This window comes from Marmota monax, unplaced genomic scaffold (assembly GCF_021218885.2).
Source record: "Marmota monax isolate L192 unplaced genomic scaffold, Marmota_monax_Labrador192_F-V1.1 WCK01_AAM20220418_F8-fsc00015, whole genome shotgun sequence".
NCBI lineage: Eukaryota > Metazoa > Chordata > Mammalia > Rodentia > Sciuridae > Marmota > Marmota monax.
This window is the reverse complement of record NW_026692194.1, coordinates 22,444,823-22,469,994: the sequence shown is the minus strand read 5'-3', so window position 1 is coordinate 22,469,994 and position 25,172 is coordinate 22,444,823. Positions and strand designations below refer to the sequence as shown.

Genomic DNA, 25,172 nt, shown 5'->3' with positions numbered 1-25,172 from the left:
ATACAATATGAGCTTTCAAAAAGGCACCTTTGAAATCTAAATTCTGCAATTCTATGAAAAGATGGATTCAAGATAAAGTCCATTTTCTACTAGTTCAACTCACTATAACTATGGAAATAAATTACCTAAATTCTTTTATGTTTACTAAGTAGCAATAATGTCATAACCAATTCAAGTCTAGATACCCTGTTATGATTAGAAAAGCAAATTTACCTGATAAACACACTTCAACGGGGTATCAAAATTATTTTCATACCTGTGTAAAGGTAAATAATACATGCCTAAAGAGTCTGATGCAATGATGTAAACTTTCTGTGGTTTAAAGATACTGGGTTAAAGGTTACCTCTTGTAACTTTCAAAACTGAAGGATAGACAAAGAGTTAATCAACCAGCATATTGTTTTCACAAAGATTTTTCTAAAAAGGATTTAGAGACTTTTATAGCCAGAAACAATTAGGGAATACTTGTTTCACTATTTCCTTTAAACCAGAAGACGGCTATATATTTAAAATAAAATTGCAATATGAAAGTCTGCTAAAAGCACTTTTTTTGTTGTTTGTGCATTTTGTTTGTCACCCAATGTCACACTAACAACTCTGCATCTCATTCCAAAGCACATTATACTGTGAGATAAAATGAAAAAGACCATTTTTTGTTTCCCCAAGGGGGAAGTACTTCTGTTAAAAGCATCTTTTTATAAAACTACTCTTTCTGAATTACCAATAATGCAAACCAAAGAATTAGATACTGTACTCTAAAATTTAATATTTGTTCAATTCTTATTCATATCCTATAGACATCCCATGTGTGCAAGGGAAAAGTATGCTAAATGCTTAAACGTACTTAAGTACCTGAAAGATTGAACATTTCTGTCCTTCAATCAGCAGGCTGTCAGGTCACAAGCACTCATTTTGCAATAAAAGTTTTCTTGCCTTTCCTATTATTGTAATCAAGCTCAGTTCAGAAGAAAAAGACTGGTCCACAAAGAAAATGGTGCACTTCTTGTTTTCATAAACCTGATTATGTACAACTTTATAAAAGGATAGACAAACTACTTTCAAACACTAAAGATTTGAAAAAAAAAAAAAAACTTAATGAAATGTTAAAAATCAAAATGAGATGAATTAAAAAATGAAATTAAGATGAAAGAAATCGTGTGTTTGTTTTTTAGTTTGTTTGTTTGTTTTTGTGGTGCTGGGGATTGAACTCAGAGTCTTATGCATGTGAGGCAAGCACTCTACCAATTGAGCTATATCCCCAGCCCTATGTTTGTTTATTTTAATGCTCAGAGACTTTACTATGATTTAACACAATTCTATTTCCTCACAAGATCTAACATTGAGTTATGAATAAGTATGCTTTCCCAAAGAACTGATTTAGATGTGGGTACAAATCAGTAAAAGACAAAATTTAACCTTGAACATTTTTCTTCTTCTGATGTCCAGCTAGCAATGGCCAAAAATAGTGAGCTCTGACAGGAAAACCTTCTTCTTTCATGGCCTTCATTAAAGCTTTTACCAAATCTGAAAGACATACCATAAAACATCACTAATCTACCTCAGCAAAACCTGCTAGTGTTGGTTTTAACTAAAAATAGTAGAATACCTGTTTTATTGGCTAGTAAAGCACAATGGAGTGTGAACTGCAAAGGAGACATATGCATCCTGGCTTCCTTTAACTTCTTGCAGTAGTTGGTTAGCTTCTCTGCAGGCTAGAAAAAAGTAAGTCACCACGTCACTAGGTTGGCAAATAACCCACCTCTGGACATTCTGCAAATATTCTACCACTTTGAGGATGAAAAATTTGAACCTCTCATCCTCTTTCTATCCCAAAATTTTGCAAGACAAAAACAAGGTTTTTATTACATTTACAATTAGTCTAATTTCATAAACCTTCTATTTTAAAGAATATTACTACCAGTAATACCATCTACAAAGTAAAAATGGACAAGATACCGTATCCATAGTCACACAGTGACGTAAAAAGAAACTGCCAAAGTCATTTGGGCTGTCTTCTCTTGATATAGGGCATGCTAATAAAATCTGAAATGCTGTATCTTCCAGCTTTTCAGTGACTAAAAGCAAAATGATGTTCATTGCATCTGGGAAGAAAACAGATATTTTTTGTTACTAAACTGAATGATATTTTCACCCTACAACCAGTACTAAAGACAAAATTAGGAATTCCAAACATCAAAAGGATATGTCTGCCTAATAAATAAACATTTCCAAATAAAAACATCTCCATGTACTCATTAACTCGTGTTTATTAACTTATTAAGCTTTTTTAAAAGTCCTATGATCACTTACCACAATCTATTGTTAGAGAATGCCCTTTCCAACATGTAAGAAATAGCAATTCAGGTTTATATAAAAATAATGCAGGGGGTGGGGTTGTGGTCAGTGGTAAAGTGCATGCCTACCATGTGTGAGGCACTGGGTTCGATCCTCAGCACCACATACCAATAAATAAAAATAAATAAATACAGGTACATCAACAACTAAAAAGTATTTCAAAAAAACAATGTAAATAAAAATGTTTATATTACCTGGAATATATCTTCTTTCATAGGTAATTTTTTCCAAAATTTCTGAGACATACTGAGGATATCCAGCTTTACTGAAGCTCAAGATAATTTGCAATAAATCACGGTCCATAAGGTAAACTTCAGACTTATCCACCTTCTCCAGAGTCTATAAACAGTTCCAGAAATTAGAACAAGTTAGAAATCAGAGTTTTAAATTTAAGTAAATTAAAATACCAAGATTCAATAAATTAGGAACAAAGTTTTGGGACTTCTTTAATAAAGCAGGAAATACTCTATTTGAACAATTGTTATATATATAAAATCAAGGTACCAAAGTAAGAATTTTTCTTAAATACTGCTCTCTTCAAGGAGACATCTTTAAAAACAGCGCTACAACCTCCTTGCACACATGAGGTTCATGTTTATTTACGTGAGTCATACCTGCTTAACATGGTCAATGTCACCCTTCTCAGCATATGCATTCAGTAATGCTAGGAATGTGTCTGGACCAGGTTCAATTCCAGCATCTTTCATCACAGTGAGAATATTTTCTGCATTCTCCATATCTCTAAAAGTTAATTCAAAGAAAATAAAACAGATTACTATAATATTTCCAAATACAATTATTCAACCTAAAATATATTACCTATGATTATTACAATAAGTTTAAATACTATTTGAAATTGTGATATTGAAAAAGGACAAATGCATGTTAAACTAGTTCTACATTTCTAAAATAACAAAGGTCATAAACATCAAGAAATTTTTTTAGGTAATTCCTCCCTCTCAAAACCCAAATTATGTAATAATTACATAAACATTAAATAATGTAGCCTCTTATAGTTAGTATGACTTGCATTTAATTTACCTTTTAATAATAACATTTAATAAATTACTCATAAAAATTAAAAAATTTTTTTCCAGGAGAAAAAAAAAAAATTCTCCAGAGCAACTTTACAAATTTAATTACTCCAGATTTTTAAAACTGAATATTTTCAAATAATGTTTAAAACAAATTATAACAGCAATTTTTAAAAATGTAATAAGTACTAATTCTACAGATTTTTTTCTGAAGATATAAACATGTTCTGTGAATTTTCTACAATTTTTTTTTTTAATAATTTAAACACTGAATAAGAATGAAAATCTTGAGATGAACATTACCCGGCTCTTGCATGCCCTGTAACAAGAGCACTGAACACCGCCTCTGTGACTGGAAGATCCTTAGTTTTCATAAATCCAAGAATCTTGCTGCAATAAGAGAAATGAAGACACTCCTTGATTGCCAAAAACCACTTTTTACATGTATAAATTAGGTGTTCAGTTATTTTCAATATAACACCACGTTTACTTATAAAGTGAAATCTGACCCCCTTTCATGAAATCCTAATCCCTAAAGTATCAATAATCTTGAAGTACTCGTGTTGTAATTTTCTGAAAATCTGATTGTTTGTTCTACATTATTAATTAACCTTCAAAATTTAATAAGACATTTAGTTAAAAATAAAATTGTATTTCAATTTCTCTTTATTTCCCAAGCCTTCAATACAAAAGTGGCAAAATTTTACCTAAGCAGTAATATTTTACCACTGATTTTATATGAATCAGTGGGATTCCTAGTTTTATAAGTGAACACAGTTAAAAAACTAAGAACATTTCTCTAAGAAAAAAAAAAAGTAAAGACACCTTTATATCTCAATAATTTTATACCTGTGCTCTAAAACAACATATTTATAATTAAAACAGATTATTCATCTTGTCCTCTTATACAATTTTACATTTTATCTAAGTCATATTACCAAAATGTGTAATATTAAAATATTTCTGAAATAACTATCCTTATTAAGAAAAGATTATAAGAGAAAATAAAATGAACATACTCCAGGTTTACAAAATTTATAAATTGGTTTGCATAAACCTACATTTATAGAGATCCATACCTGGCACCTTCAATATCTCCTACATTACAATAAGCAGCAATCAGCCTCTGGTATGTCACCTGTCAATGAAATGGGCTGGTGAATTTTTTTCCCCTGGGCAAAAGAAATCAAAAAAGTTGGTATGGCCAATCAATATTTACCATAACAACTACCTACTCGATTTGGCTGAATGTTTGCTTCCTCCATTTTTGCCAAGAAATCAGTAGGTGAGAATTTATATTCATTTTGAAGATAAACTTTAAGTAAAGCATTGTAGTGACTCACATCATACACAGTGCCTACAAAGAAAATTTAAATGAAATTTTTAATTATATGACTTACCAATTTAGAAAAGCATTTAAAATCACATCCTTGTCACAATGGAAATCATGTGTACCCAAATTTAACAATTAAAAAAAAAGGTAAAATTAACACTATAGCATTTCACTCAGATAATATTAACACTTAACCCATGTATACAGATATCTTGTGAGAACATAGCAAGCTAAGTCAATAAGACATAATTACTGAATTGCTATACAGTTGTAAGTAACTGACTATTCAGATATTAAAAGGTCTATTACTTATGAAGCATAGTATCATCTTCCTGTTAGAAAATGCTAACAATACCTATTTATTTATTTAGATATAAGAGATTGAACCCAGGTTTACTTCTACCACTGAACCATATATCCAGCCCTTTTTATTGAGAGACAGGGTCTCCCTAAGCTAACTAGTCTGGCAGTGAACTTACAATCCTCCTGCCTCAGCCTCCCAAGTCGCTGGACTACACATGGGCACCATCACACTTGGCCAACAATACCTCCATATTTAAAAATAACTTGAAGGGCTGGGGTTATGGCTCAGCAGTAGAGTGCTTGCCCAGCACGTGAGAGGCGCTGGGTTCAATCTTCAGCACCACATAAAAATAAAGGCATAAAAATAAATAAATAAATAAAAGTAACTTGAAACCTTTTCTATATAAAGCAGTTATTGATAGACTACAACTGTAGTTCTTTTATACAGATAAATGTACTGGCAATTTTTCTTATTTCTTTACTAGGCCACTAAAAGCCTTTGTTTAAAGGAACTACTCCATCCCTTGTTGCTGAATATCATTTTTAGTCAACTTGCCTTATTTACCTGTATTCCAATGCCCTTCTTTGGCTTCTCTCTGTGTCTGTACTGCCTAGGACCATGTCAATTAGGGCTACCATTCAGCCTTACCCTCTCCATTCATGACATCATAGTCATCCCATCGATTTAGGCTAACATGTTTCACTAAATTTTCATGAATTAAATTCCATACCCTTATTCAACTGCTAGTGGTCTCAGTCTGTGGTCATTATCTGGTGTCAGCTCATGAGATTCTAGGCAGCTGAGACCTATTACTTTCAGGAGGCAAGGGAGGGTGTTGAACCTAAGGACTTTCTACCACTGAGGTACATCCCCAGCCCTTTTTGTTATTTTGAGACAGGGTCTCAGTATCTACCAAGGGAATCTAGAAATACCTAAAATTTACTAAAATCTCAAAATTTAGGGATATAAGCCTGAAATATCCTACCTCAGCAACCAAAGGTTATATATAACAGCATTGCCTCCAATATTTTACCTCACATCCTTGTACCTTAAATAATATCTCACAACTTTGGCTCTGCTGTCCATTAAGATGTTAATGACTATCATGTAAGGGACCTTTTATATTCTAGAATATTAATCTTCAGAAATTTTAGAATAATAATAATAATCTTTTTGGCAAATATTTCGCACTTCAGCCCATTTTTAATTACATGACTTACTGACAAAAAGAAAATTTCAGTATGTTGCTCAAACCTAGGGCTTCATTTATACTAGGCAAGCAATCTATCACTGAGCTATATACCCATCCCTAGAAATTTTCAATATTTATAGCCAATTCTTTCTTTTTAGTTGTAGTTGGACACAATACCTTTATTTTATTTGTTTATTTTTTTATGTGGTGCCGGGATCAAACCCAGTGCCTTATACATGCTAGGCAAGTGCTCTACCACTGAACCACAACCCTGGCCCTATAGCCAATTCTTTATCACTTTTCTTTTTTTTTTTTTTGCAAGTCAAAACTGTAGTAAGATTTTATCTCACACCAATCAGAATGGCAATTATCAAGAACACAAATAATTATAAATGTTGATGTGGATCTGAGGAAAAAGGTACACTCATATATGGGTTAATGGGACTGCAAATTAGTACAACTCCTCTGGAAAGCAGTATAGAGATTCCTTGAAAGACAAGAAATGGAATCACCATACTAGCAAACCAGCTATCCCACTCTCATTTATCTAACAGAACTAAAATCAGCAGACTATCGTGATACAGGTACATCAATGTTTTTAGCAGCATAATTCGCAATCACCAAGTTGTGGAATCAGTCCAGATGCCCATCAATAGATGAGTGGATTAAGAAAATGTGATATATATACACGATGAAATTTTACTCAGCCATAAAGAAGAATGAAATTGTGAAATCTGATGGTAAATGGATAAATGGAGAACGACATGTTAGGTGAAATAAGCCAGATTGAGAAAATTTATCACTTTTCTGCTGTTTTTTGTTTTTGTTTTGAGTACTAGGGTTTCAACCTAGGAGCTTTTTCAACTTCTGGTGCTTCTGGGATTACAGATGTGTGCCACCATGCCCAGTTATTCTGTTGCTTTTATACTGACAAAAATCCTTTTCCATACTGAAATCCAACATTTATACATACTCTTTAGACTTTTAAAAAATGAATTTGTCATCAATCTGAATTCAAGAGGAATCCAAAACTGTGATGTAAGGATCTGTCTTTATTCTACAGTTTTTTTCTACATTTTGAAGACTAGTCCCAGATATTTTACATATTTGTGGTACCACTTAATTGGATCCTCTATCAATCTTATTTTGAAACTAGAAAAGTTACAGATTCTCAAACATTTACTATGTCAAATTAATTATTTTAAGGATTCCACAAAGAATCATACCATGTAAAAAACAATCATTTCTAGTAGTATTGCACATTCTATTGTATTATGCATAACAGCTGATGGTTTTAGATTCTAATATGCTTAAGAAGCATCCTTCTAGATTTAAAATTTTTAAAAAAACAGAAATGTATATTAAATTTTAAAAGCCAGTCTTTTAAATTTGGTCTTATAAGTTATTCTTTGAATATATGCTATATTCATATGGCTTAAAATTGAAAGGATATAAGAAAGGACAGAGTAAAAATTGTATCTAATGTTTATCATCCTTCCAGAAATATTTTAATATTGTATGCATATTCATGTAAGGAAAACACACTATTTCAAAGTAGTATTTTATACTATATATTGTTCTGAATCTTAATTTTTATTTATAATCTAGAGAACACATCCCTCATTAGTATTCAAACACAACCTTCATTTTTTAAAGATTTGCACAGTATTCTATCATAGACTTTCCATAATTTATTCATCCAATCCCCAGTGAACGGCATTAGCATTGATTCCAATTTCCTGCTATTACAAACTAAAATGAATACTCCTTTATACATGTAAGTACATCTGCACCAAAATTCTAACAAATGTAACTGCTTGATCAAATTGTATGTCCAGTTATAACTTTGACAGGCTAAATTCCTTTTTTTGTTTTGTTTTGTTTTAGTTCTCGGTGGACACAACATCTTTGTTTGTATGTGGTACTGAGGATCGAACCCAGGCCTCACACATGCCAGGCGGGCGCGCTACCGCTTGAGCCATATCCCCAGCCCCAAATTCCTATTTTATTCTTACCAAAGTTGGAATACTTGTTATGAAAAATCACTATATTCTTAATGCCCCTAGATGTCACTATAACTCACCAAATAAAACATTACCAAAAAATCATGAATCAAGTAGGCCTTCCATAAAATTACAGCATTTATATAAAGAAACACATTTTTTATTGGGGGGGGGGGGACCTTTAACACACATCCTGTTATTCAACTAATCATACCCAGTGTCTGAAGTTTGTCCCATATCCTATGAGCAAATTCTGTTCTCTCTGAAAGATTCAATTCAGGCAAGAGAGAACCACAGCTGCGCAACAGAAGCAAGGCTTGATTACCACCTGGGCTACCTATGGAAGAAAAATCGACAATGTTTAATAGTGCCAACATAATGTAGATAAATATCAAAATTTAAACTGAAATTTATAAATGTTTGGCTCAAAGATAATATTGTAGTACCCAAATATTAGAAAAAGCATATCCTAATCCACAATGCTACTAAAAATCACAAGTTAAATTTTTTTAATATTAGTCCACTTTAAGAAATGTAAAAAACTTATACATTTAAGAAATTTATAAAATCTATGTAATGTGTGACTCTAAAAACACAGAACCTAAGGTTATATTTCTCAGTATCTTACGATAATGTTACAACGCTCAAGAATATTAGAATATTGAACCCAATTAAAACTCAAGAATATCCAATAGTTTTATAATTGGTTAACAATAATATAAATTTCCTCCTCCCTATGTATAGAACCTTTATATACATGTACCTGAAAGCTGACTTTAAGACAAAAGACAAAAATAAACCACCTATTTTATGATTCCATTTATATGAAATATCCAGAAGAGACAAAACTACAGGGACAGAAAATAGATTAATGGTTAACTAGGGTTGGAAGGGACTGTGGGGTGGGTGGGGACTGATGGTAAGGATTGCAGGGGTTTCTTTTAAGGGTGACAAAAATGTTCTAAAAATGACTGTAGTGGCAGTTGAACAATTCTGAATAACTTAGAAGTAACAATGATGGTTTTTTAATACAGATGAATGTAGTTATAATTGATACTTCTCATCATAAGAGTTTATAAACTTTTTTTAAATTTATTTTTGTATGTGGTGCTGAGGATCGAACCCAGTGCCTCACACATGCGAGGCAAGCGCTCTGCCTCTGAGCCACAATCCCAGCCCTATTCATTTATTTTTATGTGGTGCTGAGTATTGAATCCAGGGTCTCATACATGCTAGACAAGTGCTTTACCCTGAGTCACAACCCCGCCCCAAAGGCTCAACTTTCTAAGCAGAAAAAAATTTGAAATACCTGAACGACATGTGCTATCAAAGACTTTTTGCAGAAGTCCCTTTGGAATGCGGCCAGTTCTTCGGACAGAATTATCCAGTCTCATTAGAGCCCAATCAAATTGATTAGCATTCCTTCTAGAAGAAGAAGTAGGCTCCTCTTGAAGATCATTGTTTTTTTCAGCAACAATGGCATAAAGCCTCACTTGGCTTAGTAGTTTTCTATAAAATGAAACATAATTAGGAATAAACTAAGTCAACTGCTATCTATATAGATCATCTTTCTGAGCAAAATTTACATAAAGTTACTAATTAGTTAATAAATACCTTAAATCACATAATAATATTCAGAGAAGTATGCATCGATAGGAAAGTTTGACTTTTGTTTTAGATAAAATCTCTCACTCTCACACACACACAAATTATATACACAGTGTATCTTCTGAGCAATGGAGAGTACCTTGATAACATTCAACATAAAATCATTTTGGCCAGGCACGGTAGCCCACTCCTGTAACCCCAGGGGCTCAGGAGGCTGAGGCAGCACAATCACAAGTTCAAAGCCAGCCTCAGCAAAAGTGAGACTCTAAGCAACTCAGTGTGAGATCCTGTCTCTAAATAAAATACAGAATAAGACTGGGGATATGGCTCGGTGGTCGAGTCCCCTGAGTTCAATACCTGATACTCCCGCCAAAATAATAATAATAATTTCAAATAGTTTTAAAAGGTAATAATATGGTGTGTTTTAAATCATGGTTAAAAAAAGGAAAATGAATTATACTACAAAGTTCTTCTTGCCTCTATAAGTGAGACAATATATCTAAAATATATCCAAATTCTTAAAACTACTTTCAAATGTTTTTTTGGTTATGTATTTAAAATGTAAATAGCAAGCTTATTTTATTTGGAATAAAAAGTTAATTTCTAGGCAGTTTCTTTATAGGATTATTCAGGTCAAAATCCTTTCTCAGCAGTCTAAAGAAATTTGAAACATCAATTTTTACCTGTCAAAAAGTTAGTTGTGTAGTTCCCTAATTATTTGAAACAACTAACCATTAAAAAATAAACAAAAACTATGCAGGCTGGGGTTGTAGCTCAGTGGTACAACACTTGCCTCACATGTGTGGGGCCCTGGGTTTGATCCTCAGCACCACATAAATAAATAAAAAGAAAGATATTGTGTCCATCTACAACTAAAATAAATAAATGATTTTTAAAAACTATGCTTCCCATTTTAAACTTCAATAATTTTAGAAAAGTCAGAAGAGAAAGAAAAATGTTTAAAAATTAGCTAAGGTCATAGTAATACACATGTATTTATAAAAGGGAAGCAATCTTTAAACAGTTCAGTATTTTAATAATACAGAGACCAACATGTAACCAAATGATCTAAAATATGAGATCAGAGGTATTTCACTCCATGGCAATATAGTGTCTGCACTTGATCCACAAATATCAGACTTAAGAAAATAATCCTTATGTATCCCAAAGTCCTGATGTAAACACTTGAATTTAAAGGCTTTCTCTGCATTCAAATATCTATCATTTTAAACTGACAACACCTGTAATTCTTGAAAATTTATACACTTACTCCACAAATATCTTAATTATAGCAGTCAATAAGTATAACCAAGTATTACATACTAAGTATATAATTAATAAGCAAAATGTAAAAATATTTATTAATTCAGAAAATGCCTCCAGGATGATAATCACATTTTTCTAGCATGTGCACATTTCTACCATAGTCAGTGGTGAGTTTAAAAGTAAACTGCAGGGCTGGGGTTGTGGCTCAGTGCAGAGTGCTTGCCTTGCACATGTGAGAAACTGGGTTCGATCCTCAGCACCACATAAAAATAAATAAAGATATACAAAAAAAAAAAAAAAAAAAACTGCAGGGGTTGGGGTATAACTCAGTGGTATAGTACATCTGCTTTGCATACATGAGGCCCTGGGTTTGATCACCAGCACCCAAGAAAAATAAAGCTATTGCTTTCCTACCCTATGCTATTAACCTAGAAAACCAGTCCCAAATGGAACGATTATGTAGGTGAAGTTACACTAAAGAAAACTATACCAGAGATTCCATCGTAAGATGATATAATTCCACTTATATAAATAAATAAATCGGAAAACAATGGGAAAAACTGGGACATCAACCAAAAAGACTACCTTTTCTTTTCCTTTATTCTTCCTTTGTTTTCCTAGCAGTTCTGGGAATTGCCCATGCTAGGTAAGCACTCCAGCAAGCTACATCCCCAGCTCACAATGTCTTATCTTTATAAACTTAATGACCTGCACATTGTAGATAATTAATAGATGAATGTCTATTAAACGAGCTGAATTAACTAAGTGTGGCACTACCAACATACCATATAACATATTTGTCCCTTACTTCCCAAAGGTTTCCTTGGCCACTTATTTGTTCCTGTATCAGGTGTTACTGAACTATGCCCTTATTGGTGTCAAGCAAACAGTAACAATTATTTTAAATCCCCCATAACAATGTGTCAAGTTCAGGCAAGAGTGAAAAGCTAATTAACACAGAAATTTCAAAATGGCAGTGAAGTACTCTTGCCAGTTTTTCACACAACTCAAATCTGATAACTGGTAAAGGCACAAACAAGATTCAGGGATAAAACAGATGTGTAGAAACCAGTAAATCATTATGAACACTCTCAAGCTCATTTTCCTTACTAAAAAGTCAAGAGAATTATATATTTAAACAAAGAATTCTCCAGTGCTTTCTACATTAATTATACAGCCCAGAATTCATTGACTCAGTCATTTAGTAGCACTGGGGATTGAACCCAGGCCATTGAGCATACTAAGCAAGTGCTTAACCACTGCCTAGTATGTATTTTTAAATCCACTGTAATACACCTTGAGGGAAATGAGAACTTCACTGACCTGAGCAACGGGTATATTGTAATGGAAGGAAAGAAACAGGGGTTAATAAAAGTGGCTCCACACTAAGGGCATGCTTAAATTGGAGCACACTATCTCCAGATTCTAACAACCAAAACTGATGTAACCACATAAGAGAAAATTATTTTATCATCTCAACCAACTATCATAGTAGTTCATTCACATTTTTTAGTTAAACACCTCAGGTTCCCTCCTGAAACTCTGGCACTCACCACTAATATTCAGGTTACACATGATTTCCTCTGGTAACATCTGGCATTTTAAATGGCTATTTATCTGGAGGCCTGTATGTTTTACGAAAATAATAGTGGTGGTAATGGTTTTATTTTTTTACAGTATGGTGATTAATTAAACCCATGGCCTTGCACATTCTAGACAAGCATTCTACCACTGAGGTACATTATCAGCCCAGTGGTTTTTACTTTTTACTCTTTAATACAATACCAACTTTATATGCAAGTGTCCATATTTCAAATATATATTTCATATATATTTATATGTACATATGGACAAGATTATTATAGAGACTTCCACAGAATTCCCATTTTAAGCCTATACCATTTCTTAAAAGCAATATATGGTTTACCTGAAAACTGTGCAAAAAGTACAGTTCCCATATTCCTTCTTTCCTTACCAGTTTCCCCTCTAATGTCTAATGTTAGGGTCCTATATTTGTTACAAACAACTAACTAATATTGGTACATTATTATTAACTAAGGTCCATAGCTTACACTAGGGTTCATTGTGTACAAATCCATAGAGTGAAAAATATATGTATCCATCATTATGCCATACACGATATTTCACTGCCCTAATGACCTGTGCTCCACCTAGTCTTGCCTTCCACCTTCCTTCTGAACCCATGGCAAGAACTGATTTTTTCATGTGTCTGTAGCTTTGTCTTTTCCAGGCTGTCATACAGTTACAAAATAAAGTACACAGCCTTTTCATACTGGCTCTTTTCTAGTAGTGTTCACTTACTGTTCCTACATATCTTTTCATGGTATCAAAGCTCATTTCTTTTTATTGTTGCCTCATATTACACTATGTGGATACATACAATTTGTACCTCCAACTACTAAAACACCTCTTGGTTGCTTCCAACTTTGGGCAATTACAAATAAAGCTAAATAAACATTTGTGTGCTGGTTTCTGTGAGGACATAAATTTTTAACTCATTTGGATAAACTAATCTGGATAAACTTATGTTTCTAAGTTTTTAAGAAACTGCCAGACTACCTGCCCTAATAGCTGTGCCACTCTGCATTCCTACCAGCAATGTACAAAAAGAGTTCCTGTTTTTCTATATCCTCACCAGCATTTGATATTTTCAGAATTTTGGATTTTAGTCATAATAGGTATAGCATCTCTATCTCATCGTCATTTTGATTTACAACTCTATGACACATGGTGTTGAGCATTTTCATATGATTATTTGATACCTCTGTGTCTTCTCTAATGATGCATCTATTCAGATTTTCTGGCTGTTTTGTCTGTTTCCCTTGTGGTGCGAGGATTCAAACCTAGGGTCTCACATATGCTAGGCAAGCACTTTACCACTGAGCCATATCCCCAGTTCCTCTGCCCATTTTTTTAATTGGGCCATAAATTTTCTTATTGATTTTTTAGATTTCTTTGTATGTTTTTATACTGTTTATTTATTAAATAAAATTTTTAGTAAAGCATTAGCATTTCTTCAATATATACCAAATTAATCATACCAGTTCATAAGACACTGCCCTCCTTGTTTTTCTCTTCTTCACTGACATTATGAGCCATTTTAGTGTCACTCAGGAGCTCCGAGTTTAAAAGAAATACAGATATGTTTTTCATGTGTTTAATACATGCTAGATACTAGAAAATTTTGACTATAACCCTAATTTTACTTGCCCAAAAAGTCACCGTAATATTTCACTAATAACAGGATGACAGGGCCAGGATCTGTACTTGGGCAGTCTTCATTCTGAAATGAGCCCAATGTGGTACACCATTAAGGAAACTAATCTGGCTGCAAAGAAGAGTTCACACTGGAGAGTAATAAAACTTAAACCTACTCAGGGAAGGTAAGAATAGATCATGGAAAGCCTACAATGGCCAACAAGTAAGAATTTGGATTTTATGGCATGTTTGTAAAATATAAGACTTATTTCCATAGAGCAATTCTCTTGGTTTATTTTGTTGCACCATTCTATAGACAATGGAGATCTCAAATGCACATCTTATGTTCTGACCAATCCCTAATTTAACTATTCCCCTCGAGTTTTCTTTAACCTGTTAATATGGTGAATTATACCAACTGATGTTGAACCAGCCTGCATACCTGACCACCTGGTTGGTCCTAGCAGATACTTCTTTTATACACTGCTGGATACACCTGAGTTTTAACATGTCAAAAGTTCAAAAAGATGATGACTCCTCCTAAAAGTGGTTGATACTCCTTTGAATTCCTCCACTGCTACCAACTATACCACTACTCTGCTATTCCCTCAAATTCAAAATCTAAGGGTATGCCCTGTAATCCCAGAGTCTCAGGAGGATAAGGCTGGAGGATCAACCTTAGCAATTTAGGGAGGCCTTAAGCAACTCAGTGAGACCCTATCTCTAAATAAAAAATATAAAGGGGGCTAGGGATGTGGCTCAGTGGTTAAGCACCCCTGGGTTTAATCCCTGGTATGAAAAAAAATAATAATCTAAGGATAATTATCTAACTGCTCAATCTCTCTCACCTTCTTCACATTCCATTTGCTGAGTCCCTGAATATCTCTTTCTTTCTTAGGCCTTTGATGAAACCAGAACACACAGATTTTTTGCAATAAAATCTTCATTAGCTTCTCAGGCTTCAACTTCTCTCCACAAAATTGCCAAATCAGTATTCCCAAAGCCGTTTTTCTTCATGTCATCCTTCCTTTAAGATCCTATAATTGTTGATTCCTTTAATCACAATGGACCTAAGTTCCTTCATTTATTAAACAAAATATTGAGCACCTTTCTCTGTAGAAGGCACTATGCTAAGATTTCTGTTTAGCTAGCGAATATATCTGATAATAATTAAGCTTTTTATAAATATACCAATTGTGGAAAGAGCTATGAAGAAAATTAATAAGTAATAAAAGACTAACAGTGAGGCTCTACTTTAGATAAATGTTTAAGGATGGTGATATTTAAAGGTCTGGGCTCAGGATAAAAAGGAATGGCTACCCATCTAACAGGGGATGAGTGTTCCAGATAGAGGTAGAGCAGTCAATAGGCCAAGTAAGCAAACAACAGATGGCATCAGAGATGAGGCAGGACAGAAAAGACAGGGCTGGATCATGGATTTTGAAGGTAAGCAATTGGGATTTTATCCTAGGTAGATCTTATTCAAAGAAGTGAATCCTAGCCGATTCTGTTGAAGGTTTATAAATGGGAGTTATGATATGATCCAGTTCTGTTTTGAGGGAAAAACATTAAACTATCTGGCTGCTGGGAGGAACCACCAGAATTATTAAATAGACACCAATTAGGGAAAAAAATAAGGCTGTTGTTCCAATCCACCAAGCAATTCCAAATCCTTATGTTCTACTGGGAAAAATTGTCCCAGACACCCAATGGTATACAGTCCTTTGATAAAACAGATACTATTGCAGTAGTCTAGGTGGGAAATCAACTGAAGCTTAACCCAGAGTGGGCAGTGCAGAAGGGAAAGAAACATATTCCCAAGGCCCTTACCTGACTTAAATACAAACTCCAGGCAACAGTCTCACCAATACAACTTATTAATTCTCAATTCCCACACAATGGAAGAAAATTTCATGTAAAAGTGCCCTAAGTAGGCTTACTTAACCCTCTGTATACATCCCACTGGATTATGTACCATTTTTATGAACACTTAATAAGTATAATCTTACAAACAAGAGGCTTCAAGGCATAGTGAAAACACCACAGCGTTAAGAACACGGGCTTAAGCCTCATGTTCTGGCCTGCCTTTAGGCTCTGCTATCTGTAAAATGTGTGACTTTGACCAAGTTACTGCAATTTTCTCCACTTTGGTTTGAATAAAGGTTTACTCCTCCAAAACAGTTGATGAAATTTAATTGCCAGTGTAACAGTATTAAGAAGTGGGGGGCTGGGATTGTGGCTTAGCAGTAGACCAGGACCCGGGTTGCATCCTCAGCACCACATAAAAATAAAGGCATTGTGTTGAGTCCATCTACACTGAAAGAGAGAGAGAAAAAGAGAGAAGGAAGGAAGGAAGGGTCTTTAAGGGGTCATTCATGGGTGATTCAATGCCTTTTGAAAGGGGATTTCAGAAATGGATCCTCTTTCTTTTTTGCCTCCCACCATGAGATGATTCAGAAAGAAGGCCCTTGCCACAGGCCAGCCCTTCAGTCCTGGTCTTCTCAGCCTCCAGAACTGAGAAACAAAATTCTCTTCATTGTAAATTACCCAGTATTTTGTTACAACACAAGATACTCTTTAAGCCTATAATCTAGGGGATAAAAACAGTATTTACTTTACAAGGCTATTACTTGTGAAGATTAAATGAGATGATGCCGTGCCGTGCTCCCCAATATAAACATTTCTGCTAGGTAAGATGACTTTACATAGCATTGAGACTAAGTTGTCCATTGGTTTAATTATCTTTAAACATAATTTTTTTAAAATCCCTATTACATCAAGTCTTTATTTTACTATCATTTTTGTTTGAGATATAATTAAATTTTTAAAATGTTAGTTTAAACCTACCTAAGGCCAACAGAAAAAACATTAAGTATAAGTAACAGCTCAAAAGTACTCAGATTTGGCAAAAAATCTGAAGGCAGTATACAAATGCCTGAAGTTTGAGCAACACTAAGAAAGTGTAAACAAAGGACCTAGCAAAGCACAAATAACAAATATTAACTAAGTGTTTATGAAAGCATTTTCTTCTTTTTTAAATGAATTAGCAGAGATCACAAGACTTATTTTAAAAGGCTTGTTCAAATCCAAGCTGTGCTATGTGACTCTGGGAAATATACTAGGTCTTTCTAAGCACAGATTCTTCATTTGAATAAAAATGTCTACCCTAGGGGTGGGGATTTAGCTTAATGGTGTAGTGCTCTAGCATGTGTGAGACCCTGAGCTTAATACCCAGCATCACAAAGCAACAAAGTCTACCTTGTGAAGATTACATTAGGAAAAAAAAATAGATGTTTAAATTAACAAAGCAGTGATCAATAAATAATAGCTCTTATTAAAACAGAAGGCACTCAATAGATTTCTATTGTCTGGGTTTTTGTTTTGCTTTTTTTTTTTTTTTTTAATCTTATAAAGCTTAGTCACAATGAACTTTCTCCCTGCAGTACCAACATTGTTCCTAACTGTCCACTCCCAACGTCTAGCTATCCTGTAATCTATGTAAACTTTATCAAGACCTGTATCAAAATCCTCCAATGGGTTTTAATCCTCCAATGGTTCTAACCATCAACCAGTCAACCAACCTGTTTGGGCTTCAAGGAATCAACCGGTCTTTGTCCTATCAGCCTCCTCCATGCTGCACAGAATAAAAGCACAGCTCAATATTTTCATGGGCTTCTCTACCCTTGGAATACTGCACATCCTTAATCATGTAACCCTAAAACTCAAGTAGTCCCCTACCACAAAACAAATGTGATTATTCTTTTCTTTGAAATACCACAGCACTATATTCCCCTCTTGGGGACAGCATACATCTAATAGGTATAAATGTGTTTGTCATAGTCTTCTGTAATTCACAAACATTGAGCAGAGGTGAATCTGTCAGACTTTACAAGACCAAAGGATTCAGATAGACTCTTAATACATTAAGATTTTTCCAAACCGAGAGGTAAACAAAGGAAAGTTTCTTTTTTTTCCAACTTTATAAGTAAAAATCACACCATTCTATCACAAAGTAATATGTAATTTTCACCTCTGGGTCAATCATCAGTCTAAATCCACTCCAAACAGATATAGCTCACACTATATCTTTCCTATGAAGCACACAAGCATTATTCTAAAATTTCTCACAAGAAAAATGTGAGAAAACAAGAGTATTTACTCCCCCCCTTCTCACAGAGAATAAGGTAAGAGCTGGAAGAAAGCATTTGTTTAAAAAAAAAAAGAAAAGAAATAAAAGAAAAGGGCATCAGGTACAGTTATACCTGTAATCCCAGCAACTCAGGAGGATAAGGCAGGAGGTTCCCAAATTAGAGGTCAGCCCCAGCAACTTAGAGAGGTTGTAGTAACTTAGCAAGACTGTCTCAAATAAAAAATTAAAAAAAGGACTGAGGCACCCTAGGTTCAATCCACAGTACAAAAAAAAAAAAAAAAAAAAAAGTGCTGAAGTACTAAAATAAGGAATGAAGAGCAAGAACAAAGCAAAAACAGAGGTACACTCTTTCTGGTCCTTCAGTTTTGAAAACAGATTGATTAATAATTTCACTTTTTTTTCATTTTTCTCTGTCCTTCTGAGACAGGACATACCTAGAAATCAAGATTAGTATGAATTTGTGCAAGCACATGTAATAATACGAATGGGTTAAGAACCCTTTAATCTTCTTTGTATCTCACAATATTCCTTTACCAACATCTAAGGTGTTCATTGTTTACTGAACAAATACTTGACACCTACTACAAGTCACAAAGTTAGACACAGACAAAAGGAATCAGACCCTGCCTTTGAGGAATAAGAGCCAGATCTGAAATACTGGTGGTTACACATACAATAATGTTAATGAATGCTCTGGTTATACTTTGAGAACAGAAGTCTTCCCATATTCTAGGGACACATAAGTGGTGAGGCTCCCAGAGGCATCTCTAGCTTAGAAATACCTATGCTAGCTTCTGGATCTGATACTGGAACCACAAGATGACACAACAGGGCTTAATTATAAATAGGAAAATGACATGATCAAGTTACCTGGGACAGGGGCTGGGGTTGTGGCTCAGTGGTGGAGCACTTGCCTTGCACGCTTGAGGCACTGGGTTCAATACTCAGCACCACATAAAAATAAATAAATAAACAAAATAAAGGTAAAGTTACCAGGAACACTAGGGAATGATAATGGGGTTGGAGAAGTAGTGATTGTTCCAAAGTAGATCTCAGAATTTAATCATTCATGCAATAAATAAATGAAGGGGAATTAGATGGGAAGGAGAAGTCAAGAACAAAGATATCCGGGTTCTTTCGGGAAACAGAAAAGACAACATTCACAAAAACAGGGAACACAGGAGGAAGTGATTTGGGAGGAAAGGTGAGTCCAGATTCAGATGTTTTAGATTTGAAGGACTTGTCATCCAACCAGGCAGAGGTACCTAGCAGACAGTTCACATCCAAGAGGAGAAACAAGGCTACCACCAGACAGGTAGGCAAGAGCTAATAATAATATTTTTACCCTAAAAATAAAAAAGGTCACCCCCAGAGAAGGAAAAGTGACAGAACACCAAAGGTAAAACCCTCAAGGACACAAGCATTCAATGAACATAGGAAGAAAGCAATGAGAGAAAAATCCCACAGAAAAGAGAATCAAAACTGTCATCGATGCCAGGGTAAGGCTCTCATGAAGAGAAAACTAGAAAACAGAATAGTAACTCAGAGATTAAAGACTAAAAAGTGGATTTGGTAATTAAGATGTCCTTTGCAAAAATTAAAAATAAAATGAACATACATTTTACACATACTTAATAAAGGATATGTACTATATAAATGGCTCTCTTTGGATGACAGAAGTAAGGGTGATTTTTGATTTATTCTCCCACCATACACCTTACAACTGTTCCTCAAAAAACATGAGTTTTACAATTTAAAGAAGTTTCAACAAAAAAATTACTAACAACACAATGATGTCCTATGCCAGTGACTACAGTGGGTAGAAGACTGAATGAGAAGCGAGAAAAGGAAGGAGAATAGAGAATGGACAGGAAAGAGACTGGAAAGCTTCTAGAGTAATAATCCTGTGAAAAGTTTTGTTTCCAATTGGAAACAATCTGGTCTTGCTGACAAGCTCTGGAGTGCCAGACTGTATAGAGAGAATGTTCAGAATCCAGGAAACAGCAAATACTTCTCTATTGCCTGCTCTGATCTGAACATACCGGCCAAAGACAAAATCCTGCTCTCAGGCAGCTTGCCTTTTATGAAGGAAACAGAGAACAATAAATACTAACATCAGATAAGGGAAATATGCCAGGGATAAAACCAAAATAGGATAATGTAGATTTTTAGGTTGATGTCAAAGTAGGCCTTCTCTGAGAAAACATTTAAGTGAATCCAAAACAAGAAACTAGCATTGCCAGTAGTGGGGAAAGGCCTAGTTACCTCTACAGAAAAAAAAAAAAAACTTAGGCTCAGACATTTTAGGTAAGACATCTAAGATTATACAGAAAGGAAACAGCCCAGGTCTGATGAGCACCCTGACCAAAAACCTTTCTACTACATTACCTTTTTAGTCAGCTTCCCTCAAATGCAAGGGTGAAGATGAAAAATGACATTGACCCTCCTCTGGCCTCACAGGGATGAAAAGACTAGAGAAAAATAAAAGAGTAATTGGCACAAGTTTCCCAAAGAAACTCTGAAAACGAAGAGATGTCATTCTATGAAGGCAAGGCATGATTTCTGAAGGTTAACTGTTCAGGCCCAATACAAAAAGCACTAGTTTCCAAAGATTTATGAGTAAGTCACATGATCATAAAAAAGGCCTGGGAGTATAGCTCAGTTGGTAAAGTGCTTGCCTCAAATGCATTAGGCCCTGAGTTCAATCCCCAGCACCACAAAAATAAATAAATAAATAAGCAAGGATTTTCTTCTTTTAGTTTTATGTAGAGATCAGCTGGCTGGTGCAAAAAGGTCCACATAATCATTGTCATTATATAGCACTTACTATATGTCAGGCCCTTTATTAAATGCTTTATATAATCCCATGCAATACTCTAACAACACTCTTACTGCTTCCATCTTACAGCTAAGAAACTGAGGTCTGGAGATGGTAAGTGATTTGTCCAATGGCATAATGCAAATAAACTGAGGAGCCTGCAGTCCAGACTTCCTCCTCCACACCCTCCCATTCCATATCATTAGCTCTCAGTCTTTATGCTAACTCTCAAAGTACTTTTATGAACTCTTCCACCATCATTTCTCTCCAATGTTAAACTTAAACACTCCTTTCCAGGTAACTAGACTATTACTCAAATTAACACGTTCATCAACCTCCCTTATCCCCTCCCGGAAAATTGATACCAAACTTTTCTCCCTATAATCTCAATCTAGGAGGGCATTTAATCACACATGTATCACCCACCGAATTTTTAACGTGCCTTTATTTCGCCGGATCCTAATAGAGTACTTTGCATGTGTTCACTCACTCATTCAATGTCAGATTCCACTGTGACAATTCCCAACCCACCTTCCTAAATATGGAAGAAAAATTCCATTTAAGAAAACGCAGCCAAAAGCCCAAAAGGATCATAATCAGATGTCCAGCTCTAAACTATCCCTGGCTCATCCAAAACTCCCAACCCATCTCCCCCGCCAAAAAAAAAAAAAGACTAAAGTTTTCGGGTCCTAAATACTACACGGTTACTAATCACCAACAGTGAACCCACGTGGGACAGCACCCAAGCATGCCAATCCTAAAGAGGGAAACACCACCCGACCCCCAAAACAGCCTTCAAAGGCCCCCCTCAGCTTCACCGGCCCTGAGCAGCCAAAGGGCAGAAGAGACCCAGTCCCGAAGCAGAGAGGGCAGCAACAAGCCGGAAGCGAGCCTTGCCCATGGCCATGACCTTCTGAAGACGTACGACCCCGTCACTAGAAAACCCTGGAGGAGCGAGTGGTCCAAAAGCCCCAGGAAGCTAGGTCGTGGGGTAGCTAGGAGCCTGGACCCGTTAAAGTCGGGCCCAGCTACGGCAAGCGCAGACGACCCCGCGGAGCCTGGCTGGAAGCAGAACCCGCGCACTCACCCCGCAAAAAGCCGGGCGCGAGCGGCGGGCAGACAGGGGGCGGCGTGCGGCCGACCCGGGCCTCCCGCGAGGAGACGCAGGGAGAGCGGGAGGGATGACCGAGCACCCAAGAGCCAGCGGGCAGGTCTCAAAAGGGCTGCCATGGGTCGGCAGTTCCCTCGGCAGGATGCACGTTCAGCCAGAAGGACAGGAGGAGCACGTGACGGCGGGGTCACCCGGCGCGGGAGAGACCAAAGGCTAGGCGCGCCAAGTGTAGGGAAATGAAGGGGTTATTTTAGATTGAAAGATAGAAAAACCTATTTCTCAGAGGTCCAGGGAGTTTCGCCCAATAGTTTGTTAAACAAAATTGCTTGATTTATTATTTAAGGCATTTTCGTTTCCATCCTACTCCACTTAACTCAGAACATTCAGTCACTCCACCCCTGCGCTTCTCAGTTGGTAGAGTCCGCAGGAGGTCGACTCCTCCCAGGTCAGCGCAGGGAATTGCGGGGGGCCAACTGGTAAGTACCCGGAGACTCTTGAGAAGAGCCGACTATGAAGATCCCAGAGTGTGGGACAATTGTGTTTCTCCAATGCGGAGGTTGTGAGTGACGCTCAGCGATTCTGCCTTCACGCCGCGATTGCTGCCGCTCTGATAGGACCTGCCTTAGCTTCAAAAACGCGGAACAGAGAAAACGTTGAGGACCTTTGCACTGTGCTGTGGGCCCCGAAGGTTAAATATAATGTGAATTTTATTATCGAGCCCTGGGGACAATGTAAAGGAATGTGCAGATCTAACCCTAAATGTTCTACACAGTGCCGTCTTTTATGAAATGAATGGATTCTAACAAATATTATCTAGTTTTAAAGCTGGAGTTGAACTCATTTTCTTTCCCGCCTCTTCACTCTTACCCCACCTCACCTTTCCGTAAATGCACCTGTGTAGGAGGTGTCTGCAAGGAGGACTCTGCACCCCAAACCTGGAGCAAATTAAATATGTAACTTCCTTCACAGGGCTTGTAGATTGGAAGGGTTCCGTGTGCGCACCTGGGAAGCTGGAAACAGGCTTCCACTCCCTCTTCATCTACTTGCCTCCTGACCATCCACCCAGTGGAAGCTCAGATACTTCCTCCGGAATTCCCACTGTAATTTTCCATTTGACTCTCTGTCCCAACTCCTTGAGAAAAGGGACTGTGACCTCTTACTGTAGTCAAAGTACCTACCAAATGCAAGGTGCATAGTAGGTTGCATTCAATATTTATTGAATTGATGGGTACTTGGAAATTACAGGCCCTTTGAACAAGAGGGAGCTGATATCCACCCCCAGAAAAAAGTTAAGTAATTAATACTTCTGAGCATTGGAATATAATTTACTTATTCTCTCATTCCGCAATTATTTAGTGAACACATATTCTGTGACAGGCACTGTTTGAGATCCTGGGGATACAACACAAAACAAAACAGACCAAGTCTTGATTCTAATGAAACTCATCCCAAAGTTGAGTTTGAGAAGGCAGATAAGAACTGTGATTTAAAATAAATCAGAGTGGAAGAATTGAGGGTGCATTAGATGGGAAAGATCAGGCCAAAAACCTCTTTAAAGAGTTACCATCTGAACAAAGACCTGAAGGAAGATGGGGAGGAAGCCGAAAGGATTTTCTGGAGCACAGAATTAAGAAATCTCCAGTGTTAGAGAACAGCAAAAAATCAAGTCCTGATGCAAAACAGGTGTAGTCTGTTTGAAGCGCGGAAAGGAGGAGAACTGTGTGATGAAAGAAAGGAATGAGTAGGGGGTGAACATGGAGGTCAGAGAGGTAGTTGGGAGCCAGATGATGCTGGACTTTAAAGACAGCCTTCAGAACTTATGTTCAGAATGAAATGAACATTGTGAAGTTTGGTGTTTTCTGTGGTATGAATCCATTTGCGTTTTTTAAAGGGTTGCTCTGTTTGAGGAGGAGATTTAGGGCAGAAAGGGAAAATATAAGAAGATCAGAGAGGAAGTTCTTTCAATAATTCAGACTAAGGATGGTAGTGACTTGGATTAGGGAATGACAGGTGAGATGAGAGACCAGGTCGGAACCAAAAGAATTTACTCATGGATTGGCTATGATGTATAAATCAAGAATGACTCCAAAAGTCTTGGCCTAACAATAAAAGGATGGAAACTGCACTGATTTAAGTGGGGAAGACTCAGGGAGAAGCAGATTTAAAAGATGACATCCAGGGGGCTGGGGTTGTGACTCAGGGTGCTTGCCTAGCATGTGTAAGGCACTGGGTTCAATTCTCAATACCACATATAAATAAATAAAACAAATGTCTATTGACAACTCAAAAAATAAAAAAAGATGAAGTCCAGATGTGAAATTCGAGTAGGGCGTTGTCTAGAGGACATACAAGTCTGGCTAATTAAGGGGGAAAGTCAGAGCTAGAGATCCATTGAGTACTATATCCTGTCTCTAAGATTTGTAGCTACAGAATTGGATGAAAGCATCTAGGAAGAAAATGTAGTCAAGAGATGAGGTTCAAGGACTGAAGTTTGTGATGTTTCGATATTAGAGGATGTGTAGATGAAAATCTTACAAAGAAAACATAAAGAATAGCTAGAGGAAGAGGAGAACAAAGGGCCCCCAATAACTAAGAGAAGGAAGTACTTCAAGGAGGGAATTAACCATGTAAAATGTTGCTATTATCCCCAGGCTTGGTGGTGCACACCTATAATCCTGGTGGCTCTGGAGGCTGAGGCAGGAGGATCGCAACTTAGCAAGACCCTGTCTCTAAATAAAATTTTTAAAAAGGGCTAGGAGTGTGGCTCAGTGATTCAATT

At 36.1% G+C, this 25,172-nt stretch overlaps 1 protein-coding gene across 1 annotated transcript in view; it reads right to left on the bottom strand.

The window, feature by feature from the left end:
• The window catches only part of Lrpprc (leucine rich pentatricopeptide repeat containing), a 107,284-nt gene extending 84,717 nt beyond the window's left edge, over nucleotides 1–22,567 (bottom strand). Inside the window, exons 1-11 of the mRNA XM_046425040.2 lie at nucleotides 22,370–22,567; nucleotides 9,531–9,730; nucleotides 8,436–8,558; nucleotides 4,625–4,746; nucleotides 4,469–4,527; nucleotides 3,693–3,779; nucleotides 2,970–3,096; nucleotides 2,550–2,694; nucleotides 1,957–2,102; nucleotides 1,607–1,712; nucleotides 1,417–1,524 (exon numbers count right to left, since the gene is read on the bottom strand). Coding sequence (XP_046280996.1) covers nucleotides 1,417–1,524; nucleotides 1,607–1,712; nucleotides 1,957–2,102; nucleotides 2,550–2,694; nucleotides 2,970–3,096; nucleotides 3,693–3,779; nucleotides 4,469–4,527; nucleotides 4,625–4,746; nucleotides 8,436–8,558; nucleotides 9,531–9,730; nucleotides 22,370–22,512 — 1,366 coding nt within the window. The 5' untranslated portion in view covers nucleotides 22,513–22,567. The remainder of the gene's footprint in view (nucleotides 1–1,416; nucleotides 1,525–1,606; nucleotides 1,713–1,956; nucleotides 2,103–2,549; nucleotides 2,695–2,969; nucleotides 3,097–3,692; nucleotides 3,780–4,468; nucleotides 4,528–4,624; nucleotides 4,747–8,435; nucleotides 8,559–9,530; nucleotides 9,731–22,369) is intronic.
• Between the last annotated feature and the right edge of the window lie 2,605 nt (nucleotides 22,568–25,172).